This window comes from Lagenorhynchus albirostris, chromosome 5, assembly GCF_949774975.1.
Source record: "Lagenorhynchus albirostris chromosome 5, mLagAlb1.1, whole genome shotgun sequence".
In the NCBI taxonomy this organism is placed as follows: domain Eukaryota; kingdom Metazoa; phylum Chordata; class Mammalia; order Artiodactyla; family Delphinidae; genus Lagenorhynchus; species Lagenorhynchus albirostris.
In genome coordinates this window covers 74,818,613-74,836,633 of record NC_083099.1, presented here as the reverse complement: position 1 = coordinate 74,836,633, position 18,021 = coordinate 74,818,613, and the positions used below count along the sequence as shown (strand labels likewise).

At 36.1% G+C, this 18,021-nt stretch overlaps 1 protein-coding gene across 1 annotated transcript in view; it reads right to left on the bottom strand.

The window, feature by feature from the left end:
* Positions 1-18,021, bottom strand: part of OSBPL11 (oxysterol binding protein like 11) — a 99,223-nt gene that overhangs the window by 31,420 nt on the left and 49,782 nt on the right. The window contains exons 8-10 of the mRNA XM_060150436.1: positions 12,536-12,676; positions 8,744-9,242; positions 5,686-5,872 (exon numbers count right to left, since the gene is read on the bottom strand). Of these exons, the coding sequence (XP_060006419.1) occupies positions 5,686-5,872; positions 8,744-9,242; positions 12,536-12,676 (827 nt within the window). The remainder of the gene's footprint in view (positions 1-5,685; positions 5,873-8,743; positions 9,243-12,535; positions 12,677-18,021) is intronic.

The window sequence follows — 18,021 nt, the reverse complement described above, 5'->3', positions numbered from 1 at the left end:
CCAGGTTCAGGTGACAGCTCAGGAACCATAAATAGCATTTGCCAGATATAACCAAGGGCCTGGGAACCAGAAGCTTGTAGTTGAATTTAGGGAGTCCGTAGTTTTTAAGCAGGAGAAGTGAATGGTCTACAAATTCAGAGCTCAAGGCAGAGGTGTAGGAGCCAATAAGCAAATGAGCCAGATCTTAGAGATCAAGGTGTACAAGGGTTTGGAATCAAGAGCACACCAAACATCCCAAATTAAACGTTAGGCATAATTGTAGCTCACTGGACACAAAGAACACCGCGACTACAAGTCTGCTTGATTACAGCAGGAGTGGGAACTCTAGGTTATACCTCAAAGCGTTTGAACTTAAATAACTACACTGCTAAGGGTTTTTGCCTGACTGAATGTTTTTTGTGACATCCATGTTTCCTCTCTGATCCCACTTGTCAACATTGTTTCCTTCCTTGAAAATTTATGTAACCAAACATGATATGAAGAGATGACACTGAACACTTACCTCTTCCATCTTCCAACCACACATACCCAGAACTATATTCTGTGAACTGAGGAATAATAATCCGTTTCTCACTTGATCTTTCTTTTACTGCCACAATCTCTCAAGTTATCATTATCTCCTTCACAAGCCTTTCCACTTAAAAAGTAACAAACCCTAGGTCCCTGTCCATGCGTGCTGGGTTACACGGGGTCTTTGCTGCTTAGTGCAGCTACACACAGCAAGAGCATCGTGATGAGAACTGGGGCAGGGAACAAGAATTGCACATGCTAGAGGCAGGCCATGAGGAACTTGCAAAAGGAGCATAAGGAGGAAGAAGGGCCTCGCCTCATTTTACTTATAACAATTCTTCTTAACAGTCTAATGCAGGGTTAGTGAATGTCTATAAAGGACCAGAAAGTAAATATCTTAGGATTCGTGGGCCAGGCTGTCTCTGTCACAACTTGACTCTTTCACTGTAGCAGGAAAGCAATCACAGACAATATGTAAATGAATATCTAAATATCTAAAGCATATAAATCTAGGTCTTGTATCAAATAATGATATGGAATACGCTGCCTTTAAAATACTTACCAAAGAGTTAAATTTTAAGTTGCCATCCTACTCATCTCTAAATTGAGGATAACTGATAACCGATAAGGCATTTACTGTCTCACTTTCTAAGAACGACATCAAGTTTTTTTTTTTTCCATATTTACTTATTTATTTGGCTACGCAAAGTAAGTCTTAGTTGCAGCACGCAGGATCTTTGTTGCCGCGTGCAGGATCTTCGTTTCGACATGCAGGATCTAGTTCCCTGACTAGGGATCGAACCTGGGCCCCCTGCATAGGGAGCGTGGACTCTATCCACTGGACCACGAGGGAAGTCCTCAAGTTGACTTTTTAGATTATCTAGACCCTGTCTCTATAGCTATTTAGAATACCAGAAAATCACTGGATATATTAACTTGGCTTCATACAGAAAAATTTTATTTAAAAATTGAAAGTTAAGACTTCAGCTTTGGGTTTTACTGATGTATATGTAAGAAATACCACATGAAGGGAATTACATCTTATGCAGAACTAAAGACATTGTTCTATTATGTTACTCAATGCCACTACATAAGAATACTTGATACAAATCCCTTCAAAATTCAATACCAGGAAAGTAGTTTATCTCTCCTGAAAAAAGTGATAGGTGTCCTTTATCAGACAATAAGAAGTACGTTGAGCATCATGTTGCTCTTTTTACTTTAGCAGAAGAGTATTTTCGGGTACAATAATTACCTAATCCCAGGTTCACAGCATTATTGTCCTTTTCCATCACTATGGTTACTATAATAACAGACTTTATTTTTAATTGTCTATTATACATGAGTTTTTCCTAAAAGCCTTATAAATGCTTTCCAAAGATAGGGTCCTGCATTCTAATATTAGACTAAAACCTTAGGCAGAGATCGGCTTTTTACTTTTCTACATCTTCAGTGTGCAGAAAAGTATGCCACTTAGCAGTTAGTTAACATAAATGTTAATGACATTATACTGCTACATATATTTAAAAAATCACCATCCTAAAGTGAGTGTGGAAAATGGGATCAGGAGATAGACAAGGACATGAGGAATAGTTAACTAGGCCTGTTTGGCTCCATCAGAGAGAGTTGTGGAAAATGAGGGAGTAAGGAAAGACAAGTGGAAGATAATATATTTATATCAAATGCAGACAGCAGATAATGTGTCTGCTTGATTGCAGACAGCAGTGGAAAAACTAGGCTATGTCTGAGGAGGGAGGCATGGTTATTAATAAAGACATGAAAGAGAGTCTTAGTTAAAATATTCTATAAAATTGAAGAAGAAAAGATATCAAAATAGAGAAGTCTGTTTCAAATATGAATCTTTTAAACGAGAAATTAGGTAAAATCATCGGTCTTAAGGGAAATCAGACTGGAAAAAATGAGGAAACTTTGGAGTCAACCAAAAGTATACTTCCAAGTAACAAAAAGATCCAATACTTGTGGCCTTATGGATAGGTAAAAAAGTATGAAGGGAGAAAAGAAGCCAATTTAAATAAGAAATTCAAAGAAATAAGATGGCAAATATAATGACTGATCACTAACAAACCAAGGATATCTATCTAAAATTATTAGGAGTCTTAAAAAACTCAAAGTATGAAAACCAAGAGAAAATTTCTATGCAGGATATTTGCAGCAAGGAACCATCTAAATGTCATGGCAACGGTAAGATTTGGGGGATGAATTTTGATTCTCTAAATTAAGGTAGTCCTGGCAGTATGATAAATTATAGTTTATATTTATTATTATAATTTAAGGCAAGATAAAGCACTGATTCAGGACAAAGATTTGAATATTTTGCATTTGACAAAAAAATTAACCTGAGCTCAAAACTATAATGAGTTTTTATAAAAGGACATTTGAAACTTAATCAAGACTTAAAAATTAATCAGAATAGCTATCATATAGTTGAGCTGTTACAAAATTTGAAGAAAATTCTGAACATGCAGGTAACATTATGTGTACTAGATACGAAATAGGTGTTAACTGAAAACTATCAGAAAATTCATATGTAGAAATACAAATGAACGTTATGTGGGAAAGCCTTTAACAGCCTCTTATTTCCTTCTCGGTAGCAGAGATTTAATAATGGAAAGGAACCCACTGAATCATAATAAATATGGGAAAGTTCCCACTCATGGCTCAACATGCGATAACGCATATGGATAGAATAAATATGGGAAATTCTTAAAAGGGATTTTATCTCTTAATCAACCCAAGAAAGTTCACAGAGGAGAGGAACCTTATGATAAATAATAATGATTTCAAAAAAGTCCACAGTCGTGGACTTCCCTGGTGGCCCAGTGGGTAAGACTCCACGCTCCCAATGCAGGGGGCCAAGGTTTGATCCCTGATTGAGGAACTAGATCCTACGTGCATGCTGCAACTAAGAGTTTGCATGCCACAACTAAGAGTCTGCATGACGCAACGAAGATCCCACATGCCGCAACTAAGACCCGGAGCAGCCAAATAAATAAATAAATATATATATATTTTTAAAAGATGTGATATATATCTTAAAAAAACAGAATATTACTCAGCCATAAAAAGAATGAAATATTGCCATTTGCAACAACATGGATGGACCTAGAGAATATTACACTTAGTGAAGTAAGTCAGATAGAGAAAGACAAATACTATATGATATCATTTATATGTGGAATCTAAGAAATAATATAAATGAATGCATATGCAAAACAGAAACAAGACTCACAGATATAGAAAACAAACTTGTAGTTAAAAGGGAGAAGGAAGGGGGGGAGGGGCAAATTAGGGGTATGGGATTAACAAACTATTGATACTACATATAAAATAGATAAGCAACAAAGATATATTATATAGCACAGGGAATTATACCCATTATCTTGTAATAACCTATAACGGAATATAATCTGCAAAAATACTAAATTACTATGCTATATAGCTGAAACACAATATTGTAAATCAAATATACTTCATTTAAAAAAAAGAAAAGAGGGCTTCCCTGGTGGCGCAGTGATTGAGAGTCCGCCTGCCGATGCAGGGGACACGGGTTCGTGACCCGGTCTGGGAAGATCCCACATGCTGCGGAGCGGCTGGGCCCGTGAGCCATGGCCACTGAGCCTGCACATCCGGAGCCTGTGCTCTGCAACGGGAGAGGCCACAGCAGTGAGAGGCCCACATACCGCAAAAAAAAAAAAAAAAAAAAGAAATTCATCAATATCATTGTCAATAAAAAGTGCTGGACTTGGCAAATTTTTCACTGTAGTTGTGTCCCCTAAGCATTTGACTCAATTATATACTTTGAAGAATGGTTTCACCAATGCAGGAATGTTACAGGGATATAGATTTCAATTTTAACTTCATATAAATAAGGGGTGTCTGAAAATGGAATAGGCTGCCTCATGCATTATGAGTTCTGTACTAATAATAATGTACCAACACAATGAACAAATCAGTTATCGGGTATGATGCAAAAGGATTTAGACACCTAGCAAATGTTGGTGTAGTGACTTCTAAAGTCCCTTCTAAATGTAAAGTTTGAATCCTGTGATCACTATGGTGAGAGGAGTAAGTAGAAGCACATATAACAAAGTGTGAACCATATTAAAACCTTCTCTAAGGATAAAAGGCGACTATTCTGACAATCTCCAGTGATTCTGTTTGGGTGATCTGTAATTTTTTTTTTAATTCTCTGCTTCAGTGTTTTTGAAATCTGTGTTTTTTAAGGCCATTCAATGCCTGGGAGCCAATAAATCTTTCTTTCCACTTCTAAGATTGTTGAGTACCAGTTGTCCGGTGAAGAAGTAAAATAGCTATATGCACTGAAAGTCTCATACGTGACTGAAGAGAGTGCATTTTGGTATAACCACGTAAGAAAACTGTTTGGCAGTAATAAAGTTAAAGTTTCATTCCCTACAGCCCAGCAATTCCACTCCTAGGTATCTACCAAACAGAAATTCATACATACATTCACAATGTTCTAGCAGCATTATTTGAAATGGCCCCAGATCAACTTCTATACTTTTGTATGTATGTTATTCTTCAATAAAAGCTCTGTAGAAAAAGAAAACTATCCCTACTTCAGGACAGACAGAATAGACATCAAAAGCTTAAGGAAAGAGTCAGTATCCTTTTGAGGATCCTATTAGAAAACTTATCTTCATGGAGTTGGGTGATCTGGACGAGTGCTGAAAAGACCAACAAGCCACTAAAGGGGTATAATAACTGGCCAATTCATAGATGGAATTAGAACAAAGCCACATTCAATACTGGTGCCTAAAGATACTGGCTTCCATCATTGTGCGTCTTGAACTATTTCTTATGATTAGATGTATTTTCATCCTAACTTGTAGCGACACTACCTCTACTGAGGTCTGGATCCAAGTCTGAGTCCCTTTAAAGGCAGAAATTGGGCCAGAAGCTACATGTCCATTTGTTAGGAGTTCTAGTTTACAAGAGAAGATAGATCTGTCACTATTTTAAAACCAGATCGTGATTTCCAGAATGCCTTCAAAGATCAAATATATTAAACAAAAAATAAACATGAATAAAAATCCAATCCCATTTCACATAAAACAAAGCAGAAAAAGAATAAAGAGTTATAATACAAGATCAAACTGATAGAATAAGAGCCAGGTATCACTAAAATGTTCTTACCGGTGCAGTTTGCCACCATAAAATGGCTTAGTATGAAAAGTGATGCTGGCTGAATACCCAGTTTTTGCACAGTTGACACTGACTTTGCCACCCAGTTCTACCCAAGGAACAGTTAAAATTGACCGGGCATATGCACAAGGTAGAGAAAACGTATACTCTTCTCCATGCTCTAGTAGACTGAGGATTCCTGAATGTGAAAACATAAAAGTGGTTAATACCTTTAAAAAAAAAAAAAAGACAGCTATGAAAAATCCATATTAAGTTTTTCTCCTGCCTGGTAAATGAACATCATAATTTTGCTTAATTTTCTTTTAGCTTTGGATGAAATTGGCTTCATTTACAATTGTATTTGACAACAATTCCTGGTAATAGTGAATCGAGGTTACTTTCATTATGACTTTATTATCCCTTTGGGGTTCATGGGACCAGAAAATGTTGCAGTGGAAACTGTTTAAGAGTTCTCTCTAATGCTCCTAAAAGTAAAATAAAACCTTAAGTCAGAATTTAAGTCCATGCTATACTGTATCATCATAAGATCTGATCATTAGTTAGTACTAATAATTTAAGCAGTTTTTGGAATAACTGAATATCTAACATTATAGAGTCACAGACCTTAATCTCAGATGGTATGATGGGGGGGGCGAGGGCGGGGAGAAAGTGTTCTTCATTCTATTCTATGCATATTAAGAAAGAAAAAAAGTAATTTTATGATATAAACTAAGGTCCTCATAATAATTTTGTTTGCCAAATTCTGAAGTATTTAAGGTGAAGCTACAAGAGTTAGAAGTGGTAGTTTTCAAACAAATATTATTCTAATGGGGCTTGTTCCACATTAAGTGATGCTATAAAGATGGCTTTAAAAAACATATAAAAAAGGGAATTACAAAAAAAAGGGGAATTACATAAATGAGTAATCAATCTATCCTAGATAATTAAGAGACATTAAGGAGACTTGAGCTACATTACTAACCTAACTAAGCTCATTACCTAGTTCACCATAAAAACAAATACCGAACTGGATGTGTACTACTAGTCTGAACTATGATGGCATGTCTCTCTTAATGAATGCTCATTAACTACTGTGTTCTTAATGTTCACAAATAAGGGCAAAAATTATGATAAATGTTTTAATATTTTTAGGATATCCTATTTTTAGGATAAACAAATAGACAGACTGAGATTCTAAAGTAGTCTACTTTACATAAAGCAACGCCAACTATTAATTTGTATTGCCCTTAACAGTTTTCACAATGGGCAACAATTAATATTGAGCCATTTGAAAAGGAACATGGCTCTGTATGTGATATATTTATATATAATGGGAGCTGTCAGAAGACATACATAACATACTTGGTTATATTTCAAGTATTTAATAATAACTGTTGATTAATTCTAAGTTGGAAAGGATATCACATACTTTTCTAAAAACATTTGGCCTTATAAACTAGATTCATGATCTTTGATTTCTAGGAAGATAGTTAACATAAGTAATATTCACTATGGAATTTAACGTCTAATAAATATATAATCAGTTTCTACTGAATGGGAAAATAAGACTAGTTAGGATAACTGAGATTCAAAGTATTCTAAAATCTCATTTATCTGATAATTAAACAGAATTTTCCCCTACTTTTCAATAAAAACATGGCTGTTGACAGAAGCAAAATAAACTGTCAGAAGTTCCATTCTCTGATTTAATTTACTTTCTGTTGAGAGTGTTAATAGCAATTTAATTTAAAAAAGACAAATCCATGAATATATAACTAGCAAATCAAAAAATAACTATCATATATATCCTTCTCAATGCATGGTTAAGATATTAATGCTTTTCCTCATTTCTTGAGGTATTTCCTTTCTTGGAGTGGGAGAGGATACTATCACCAGATATTCTCTGTTCCATGAACTGTTAAGAGTAACTGTCCTCGGGGAGAGTGTGTCAAAGAATGAGGGTCTAAATCCGACTATGCCTTAACTTCTATGATCCTGGACACATCCCATCACCTCTAGGCTTCTAAAGTAAGTAAACTGATTTGTGAAGAGCCTAGGGGTTAATGTGATGCAGCTTATAACTGGAGATAACAAACTTTTTTTTTTAACTAATGAAATATCTTCTAATGTTATAAAAGTTTTGATTAGTTTGAAACATTTGGAAATTGGTAAGACAGCACAACAGGAGTTAAAGATGAGGAAAGCTTAAAAAGGGGATAATATATTTTCTTCAAGGCTAAAATAACACAATTTCAAAATGTTAGGGTCATAAGCTTAATTATGCCATGCTTACACTGTAAGTTTATATTTAGAACAAATTTTCCTATGCACGAGAGTGTTCCTTAACATTAAAATGGCAGACCATTATATTTTCATTAACTCTGCAATGATTTCTGTGGAGATATTTTTGTTATTGTTAATTTGCTTTTTCTATTCTTAACCAAAAAATATTGTATTTCCTTAAATTGTTTTTTCATAATCATTTGCTGGAGTAGATATAAAGTTTGGCAATATATTTTAAAATATTCTATGAATATCTCCTATGAAATACAAAAGATGTAGATATAGATTTACCTAGAAAATATTTCTTGAGTGCTGTTTATAATAACAAAAACATGTTTTAAAGTATTATTAATAACTTGGGAAAATGAATATTCAGTGCAAAAAAGGAGGACAAAAAACTACATAGAGAGAATCCTAATTTTATAAAACTAAAAGTATGAACATACACACATAGAAAAAATACAAAATACTAGCTAAATTTATCTATCTCTGGATGAAGGGATTAGAGATACTTGTATTTTCTCCTTGATACTTCTAAGTTTTCTAAATTTTCTATAATAAAAATAATTTACATTTAAAATCAGAAAAAAAAGTTAAAAAAAAAGAATTCATATTTGTTGACAGATATGCCCTCTCCCCCCACCACCAGTATTCTGAAACATACTAGGAGTTGGGGAAAAAAGTAGTACACATAGCAGTTCAAATTTATAACTAATATTTCTCTAGCTTCCCCAAATTTAAGGTTATAGTTTGATATTAAAAATTGGAGAATAATTTTTCTACTTACCTTCCCCAACCATTGTCACACCTATCGACATGCCTAAGAATTTGCTCTTAGTCCAGACGTGCACATTTACACACATCTTCTTCTCTGCACATTCTGCATAAAATCCTGAGACTGGAGGATGATGGGAAACCTGCTCAGCAACAAATCTGACTGTGTAACAGTCTGATCCCACCTGGCTCAAAGCCTCCTCTGATGGAGGAGCATGATTTGTGACAGCCTGGGTGGAAGAGCTGCTAATGACACTGGATGCTACATCGCGTTTTGGTATCCTCCAGGAACAGTGAAACGTTTCTCCAATGATAGGATTGTACGGTTTCTTAGCAATGGCTCCCTTACGGCCTTCATGAAATGAGGTAAGGTAGTATTCAACAAAACGGATCATTCTGTCCTCAGCTGTAGCTCCATTAGAGACGGCTATAAACAGGTCTGGATGAGACATAAAGTCTGCATACATTTCCAACAGGGAACGCTTCTCTAGGATAAATGTAGGCAGCACCACCTAAAACAACAACAACAACAACAACAACAACAAATCAACCAGAGAGAGCAATACAAAAAAACAGTAATTAGTATCTTCAGATAATTGAGGGGCTACTCTTTGTTGCGGTGCACAGGCTTCTCATTGCGGTGGCTTCTCTTGTGGCGGAGCACGGACTCTAGGCACACGGGCTTCAGTAGTTGTGGCACGTGGGCTCAACAGTTGTGGCTCACAGGCTCTAGAGCGCAGGCTCAGTAGTTGCAGCACACGGGCTTTGTTGCTCCGCGGCATGTGGGATCTTCCCGGACCAGGGATTAAACCTGTGTCCCCTGCATTAACAGGGGAATTCTTAACCACTGCATCACCAGGGAAGTCCCTATAATATTACTTTTAAAAGAACAAAATAATGGGGAAAATGGCTATTACTTATTCACAACATGCAAGCCAGGACCACAGTTACCTTCTTGGTTGCTGTAGCCCCAGCACCTAGCACAGTGTCTGGAATATAAGAGGGGCTTAATAAACATCTGTTGTATCAGTGTCATTGTTAGACAGGAGGTATATGTGACTGCAGTTTAGTCACCAGGTTCTTTAATGTTGTTCAGAAAGTACCATTCTTTTAAATGTTATATGGCTGTTCATAATTTGTGATCAGTTAATGCTAATGATTTTATATATAAACACAATACATATGTATTTCTTCAATTAACAATGTACAAATGTGGGGAAACGATATTAAATTCATTATTCATGTCAAGAGAGACTTTACCATCTGGATTATTATCACAGAACATTCTTTTCAAATGTTCTTATGCCTCATAAACCCCAACACTGTTCTTATGCCTTACAAACCTAAATCTACTAAGGGACAGCAAATACCATAATAATCAAATAAACTCCTTACCTGACTGCTCATTTTAACCTATTTTACAACTAATAGTCTTTTCTGAACCACTAATATAAAAAATATTTCTAGAATGAAAATGATACCTGGGCTTCCCTGGTGGCATCCGCCTGCCGATGCAGGGGACACGGGTTCGTGTCCCAGTCTGGGAAGATCCCACATGCCACGGAGCGGCTGGGCCCATGAGCCATGGCCGCTGAGCCCGCGCATCCGGAGCCTGTGCTCCGCAACGGGAGAGGCCACAACAGTGAGAAGCCCGCGTACCGCAAAAAAAAAAAAAAAAAAAAAAAAGATATCCAGTTGAATACTAAGGTTAGATGAAATATGAATGTTTAAATGGGTTTCTTTATTCCTAAAACGTCTGCTTCTTAGTAGGCTATTAATTCAATCAATTTACTTAAAAACCCTCCTATAACTACTATAAGTCTAAGTAAAGAAAGAACTATGTTTTTGATTTGGAAATGCTTCAAAATGAATGCTAAAGGAAAAATGCTTTCTATATTTAAGTTGCATTTTCAGGTGAGTAACTCACTGGAATCAAACAACCTTTTAATATACACTTCCACTACCTTCAAAAACCTCAATTTGAAATATACCTCGTGAAGTCAAGTTTGAAATCCCACACTAATGCAAAGTAGTGTCAATAGTAACTCAAAGTATGTAATTCCACAGTAGTAAATGTTTGACATACATAGGTTTTAAACCTTACTGGCTTTTTAAATCAATGTCATGGATTAATTGTTAAAACAAATTAAGGCACACTAATTTGATAAACTGGGAATGGAGAAGATGGGCCTAAAATTAAAAACTATAGATCAGTGCTTCTCTAACTTTAATGTATATATACATATTACTGAAATGAAGATTCTGGTTCTCTAACTTTGAGATTGGGGGCCGAGATTATGCGTTTCTAACAAGTTCACAGGTGATGGTGATGCTACTGATCTTCAGACCACACTTTTTTCTTCTTTCAGTTTTATTAAGGCATAATTGACAAATAAAACTAAGATATTTAAAGTGTACACTGTAGTGATTTGATATACACGTATATAGTGAAAGGGCTTTCACTATCAAATTAATTCAGGCCACACTTTTAAAGCAGCAAGGCTGTAGACCAGGGGTTTGCAAACTATGGCCTTTGGGCCAAATCTGGCATCCTGTTTGTGTAAATAAACTTTTGCTGAAATACATCCATGCCCATCCAACATATTATCTATGGCTGCTTTCACACTACAAAGGCTGAGTTGAGTACTGCTGATCCTTAAACAATATGGGTTTGAACTGCAGGTCCACTTATACATGGATTTTTTTCCAATAAATATACAAAAATATACATGTAGAACATCATGTGCAAGACTTGTATTGAAGTGGATAGTCTATTCTTACACAGGATTAAGGTGAGTAGTATGTAATATAAAATGAATAATATGTTAGTTTTCTTACTGTTTTATAACCTCATTTTCTTACTGTTTTATAACCTCGCTCTCAAAGAATTACATTAAAGTACCGTACCTCTCTCACAATGAGAGAAAAACTGTGTATTATCACAGGTATGTGGGTTTTTTTTAAAAATGTAACAATGTTTCCAATATTGTTTCATGAATATGACTGCAATACTGTATGTCATAAAAATTTTATAATAATTCATTCATTAGTGTATAGGCTAGGCTACCATGAAGCTGATTACACTAGGCTACCATAAAGCAATCATATTGCTGCTTCTTCATTATCAATGCATGAATCATTATATCTGTAAAAAAATTTTTTTCACATTATCTTTTCATTTTTGATGTCTAGTATATACTAGTAATACATATACATAGAAACAAAATTTGCATTAATTGAGTGTTTATGTTATTGGTAAGGCTTCCAGTCAACAACAGATTATTAGTAGTTAAGTTTTGGGGAAGTCAAAAGTTCTATGCGGATTTTCAACTACATGGGGAGTTGGCGCCCCTAACCCCTACATTGTTCAAGAGTCAAGTATAGTTCCAACAGAGATCTATGTCCACATAGCTAAAAATATCTACTATCTGGTCCTTTACAGAAAATGTTTGCTGATCTCTGTTATAGATTAATACCCAAAACACTATCCAAAATGGGAAGTAAGAATAAAGTAGAAGTATCAATGACTTTAATGGTTTTGTGGGATTATATCCTTTTCTTTAGATTTTCCAATTCTGTATCCCAATGGATCCCTTTTATTTTGTACAGAAACAAGACTATAGGTCTTTATTTGCCATGTGACTTAATGCTGCACAAAAAACCTATCACATTTTTTATGAAAATAAATGCTGATCAAGCAACTAAGAAACCAACTCATAAAGATTAAAAAGCCCTGACAACATTAACAATCATAGGTATAGTCCTAATCGAATGATCTCCTTAGACTGTTTATCCCATTACTTACTCTTGTTAAGTCCATGCCCAGCTTGAGCTGTGATAAGAGATGTAGAATAACACTGCGTTGCTCTTCCACAGCTCCCAGGTCATCCTCCTTGTTGTCACAAGTATCCTGCACCTCATCATCTGTATTTATTTCTTCAGGTTCCTTGATGCAAAATAAAGCAAAAGTCTATTGTTACTAGTGCTTATTGAGAGAGTTGCATGGACATATATACACTACCAAATGTAAAATAGATAGCTAGTGGGAAGCAGCCGCATAGCACAGGCAGATCAGCTCGGTGCTTTGTGACCACCTGGAGGGGTGGGATAGGGAGGGTGGGAGGGAGACGCAAGAGGGAAGAGATATGGGAACATATGTATATGTATAACTGATTCACTTTGTTATAAAGCAGAAACTAACACACCATCGTAAAGCAGTTATACTCCAATAATGATGTTAAAAAAAGAATAAAAGTATAAACATCAGATGAAGACATTTATATTGGGCCTAAATGAATCTGAGAACAGACAAAAATCTTTCTGAAAATACAACTTCCATCACTTGGCCATGGAACAGATTTCCTTCAATGAACCCATTATCACTGACATTGAACATATTGTGGTTTTGTCATAAATATCACACATAAAACACACAATATTTTGTGAAAACAGGATTTTTCAGAAAGAGTGAAAATGTCTCACCTGAAACTTAGGCTTTGCAGGCTTTGACTACCTGCCAGGGGACCCTACCACTACCTATATTTAAGATGTTTTGAGAATTAAATATTTGCCCTATTTCTAAGCTAACACTATAAAAGTAAAATTTTAAAGTGACTATACATGTCAAGTCTAACTTCTGTAATCTATATTTAGATATTCACGCATCCTTGGAGTTGTCAGGAAGAAACTTTGGGGATGAAGAGAATTCTAGGTGCAGGTACAGAAAACTTGTAGTTGTTTATGCAGTCTTAATGCCACAAAATGTTCTCTGCATAGTTCTTCAATCAATAAAACAACTCCTTGATAAACCAAAAATGTTTACTCTCATCTCAATAGGGTCTTCGCTCCAAATAACTGGTTAAGAGAAACCTAATTTCTTATTTCTATTTAAGCAACAAATAAAAGTTTCAAATCCCAAGATTCTATAATCTTATCAGATGTCACTTTCTGGGCTTCCCTGGTGGCGCAGTGGTTGAGAGTCCACCTGTCGATGCAGGGGACACGGGTTTGTGCCCCGGTCCGGGAGGATCCCACATGCCACGGAGCGGCTGGGCCCGTGAGCCATGGCCGCTGAGCCTGCGCGTCCGGAGCCTGCGCGTCCGAGCCTGTGCTCCACGGCGGGAGAGGCCACAGCAGAAAAAAAAAAAAAAAGATGTCACTTTCCATGTTTATGTGGGGATGGTGTCCCATCTCTCTCAGTGGTACCTCTTTTCATTACCTTTGTGCAAGACAGACTTCATGAGTATATTATCTTTGGTATTGTATTAAATTTTAAGTTATGAGGATTTTAAAAAGAAAATGATTCTTCTAATGTCTCTGCCTTTAACTTTCTCTTCCCATAACCAAATCCTGTCAAACAAGAAGCCCATCTGTTCTATACAGCTAGGCAAAGAAAACCAATCCTAATCAGGTATAAAATCAAGAACTTAATGTTCTCAAAATATTAAAAACAAAGTACAAAACTTGGTGACACAGTTAAAGAATAATGGGTTTCTGGTTATTCTTTTGCCTTTGTTTTTCTCCTTTTTCTTCTCTCTCCTTCGAACAAAGAAATCTTTACTAGCTCAAATTCTGATAAATCAATTAATGGTCTAGTTCATTTCTTCAGAGACCAAACACAACAACTGTGTATATCAGAATTATTTCTGTTTTTATGACCTTGAAGAAAGATCCCAAAGGCAAGTTTTTCAATTCCCCTTTTCAATGGCTAGTAAGTCTGTCAGGAACTATTTCCTGTTTTCTACCCTAAGTCAGATGCACAATATAGTTTAAGTATACCAGTGAATGTTTACTCATTATGAAACAGGGGAAAACCTGATCATCCCTCTTTATATATATGAATTCCAAATATAACAATTTTTCATTTGAGAAATGTTGAGGGGAAAAAAACTAACAGATCTTAATTAAATAATGTTCTCCAACCTTCTGAAAGGTACCATTACATTTGAGGTCAGAACCTAGGACACAGATTAATAATGCAAATACAGCCTTAAATATTATTATACACAAAGTTATACACAAAGTTTACTTTGTGGTTTCCTCTAATGAAAATAATATTAAACTAATGAGATAAAATATAATCTGGTATGGGGATGTATGTATATGTATAGCTGATTCACTTTGTTAAAAAGCAGAAACTAACACACCATTGTAAAGCAATTATACTCCAATAAAGATGTTAAAAAAAATCTGGTAGAAAAACTGAAAGAATACAGTTTTTGTTTTTATAAAAATAGTCAAACCACTTACTAAAACAGAAAAAAAAGGAATTCTATTCACGATTAAATACTGATTCTAAAGCATGATGTGAATGGAAGAATTTGGAAGCTCTCTTTTCTTTTTGAAATGGCCCTCCTTAGAGACTGTCATACCTTTCTTAAAGAAAAGCTTAAGGTTAGGGCTTCCCTGGTGGCGCAGTGGTTGAGAATCTGCCTGCTAATGCAGGGGACATGGGTTCAAGCCCTGGTCTGGGAGGATCTCACATGCCGCGGAGCAACTAGGCCCATGAGCCACAACTACTGAGCCTGCGCGTCTGGAGCCTGTGCTCCGCAACAAGAGAGGCCGCGATAGTGACAGGCCCGTGCCCCACGGTGAAGAGTGGCCCCCGCATGCTACAACTAGAGAAAGCCCTCACACAGAAACGAAGACCCAACACAGCAGAAATTAATTAATTAATAAACTCCTACCCCCAACATCTTCTTAAAAAAAAAAAATCTGGCAGAAAAACTAAAAGAATAGTTTTTGTTTTTTTTATAAAAATAGTCAAACCACTTACTAAAATAGAAAAAAAAGGAATTCTATTCACGATTAAATACTGATTCTAAAGCATGATGTGAACAGAAGAATTTGGAAGCTCTCTTTTCTTTTTGAAATGGCCCTTCTTAGAGATTGTCATGCCTTTCTTAAAGAAAAGCTTAATAAGGTAGGGCTTCCCTGGTGGCGCAGTGGTTAAGAATCTGCCTGCCAATGCAGGGGACACAGGTTCGAGCCCTGATCTGGGAAGATCCCACATGCCGCAAAGCAACTAAGCCCGTGTGCCACAACTACTGAGCCTGCGCTCTAGAGCCCGTGAGCCACAACTACTGAGCCCACGTGCCACAACTACTGAAGCCCGCTCCTAGAGCCTGTGCTCCGCAACAAAAGAAGACACCGCAATGAGAAGCCTGCGCACCACAACAAAGAGTAGCCCCCGCTCACCACGACTATAGAAAGCCCATGTGCAGCAATGAAGACCCAATGCAGCCAAAAATAAATAAAATATAAAATAAAATAAGGAAAGCTTAAGGTTAAAAAAAAAGCATTACAAAAATTCAAATAAACATGCTCAAACATATAAAATCCCTAAAAACCCAGAATGGTTAGCAAATACAGTGGCAAGGCCTGTTGAATTTCTAGGAATTCATACTATTTGGAGATTGCATGGCAGAGGGAAACCCCAATATTCTGCAAAACTCATACTAATCCCATTTTTTTGTCTTCCTGATTTCTGACTTGGACACTAAGGAACTGTGAGCTTCATTCTAGCCTCACTGAGGTTTACCTCCTCTATCACTTGACAGCAAAATTTCCACTACTGTAATGTACGTTTCAAGCTTGCATTGACACTCATATTCCAAAGAAGGCATATGTGAAATTTTTGAAAAATTCAGGTCTTTTCTGGTATGCTTGAGTGGAGTCTAATGTCTTTTGTAATTTAAAAAATAAAAAAATCTATGCACTTATTTTTTTCTATTTGCACTAGGTCATATACTTGGTCTACTCAACATTTCAAAAGATTTGGAAATTCAACGATCTTCTCCTCCCCACCTCTGTGCCCCATCTCTAACATATGCCTCTATCCTGACCTCCAACATGCTTTGTACTCTCATTTAGAAGTACGAAAATGTTGGAGTGTATGACCTATAGTTTATAACTTTTCACTTGTAAATTACATCTCTAGTCCTGATCTCTCTCCAAAGCTTTGGTTACATCATTTCCAGTTGCTTTTCATATACATTAACAATCATATGTCCTCTTCTCAAATAAAATTCAACATGTTCATAAACCATACTAAACCTTTTCTTGCAAAAAGCTCTTTCTTCCTAATTTTGCTAGCTTTGCGAATGGCACCACAATTTTAATCATTTAGTCTCAAAAACTTGGAGTCATCTTTGATCCAACCCTATATCCAGTCAATCACAAGCTCAATTGATTTTTCGTTTGAAATGCACATTACCTATTCATTTGTCTTCATTTCTACTTCCATAGCTTTCTATCCACACTTTAATTCCAAGTCATATCTATAACAATCTTTTTAAACATATCGCATCCCTCTCCATGCTCATGATCTCATTATGTATCACATTAAGACTAAATTCTTCTGCATGGGTTTTATGTTCCTTGGGGGCACAGTTTACACTGTATTCTATGGAGCAGTGCTCAGGGGATTATCATTCCACATAGCATGCAACATGAATGGTCATTTGGATTTGTAAAATCCAACAACCTTGGGGTCATTTTCCATAAACCCGGTACTCTGCTGAATTTATTTTATCTAAATAACAATCTTATAAGGTATTACTACCCCTGCTTTACAGATGAGGAAGCTAAGCATGGTTAATCAATTGGCCCACATGTTAGTAAATGACAGGACCTGGGTTCAAAATCAACAGGCAAGCCTTTTCTGCAATAAGTACACACGCCTTAGTATCCCTGCTTGTGTTACTCCCCCATCTTGAGATTCCCTTACTACTATTCTTCTCTTCAAACCTTGTCTCCTTTCAAAGCCCAGTTTCAATTCCACTTTCTCTCCAAAGCATTCCTCATCCACTCTACTCATATACCTCTCTTCTTTCCCTGAATGCCCACATCCCAAGAATCTAAGTGATATCTATTAAGATGAAAAAAATAAAAAATACTGCTTTATGTTATCATCTCATTGTTTCAGTATATATGTGTTGTGACTCTAAATAGATTTTAAGTCTCTTCAGTGAAAGAACTGTCTTCTATTTTTGTGTCTCCTCTAATTCTTAATGTTGGACTTGTCACATATTAGCTAACTTAATGAATACTTACTAACTTCTTGACTCCACAGATGAATTAGTCAAAAAGCTATAGGAAAAAAAGGATTTTTTTTCTTTCTTCTCCCCCACCCACCCTACTGCTACTGCCTGCCTCACTGAGTCAAGACCTTTGCCAGCTTTGGAAGTCCCTGTGTCATATGTTTCTCTTAAGAAGTAATTTGCTGTTATAAAAATAACCATAAACCGTGCATTACTCTTGACTCAGTAATTCTAGTTGGGAATATAACCT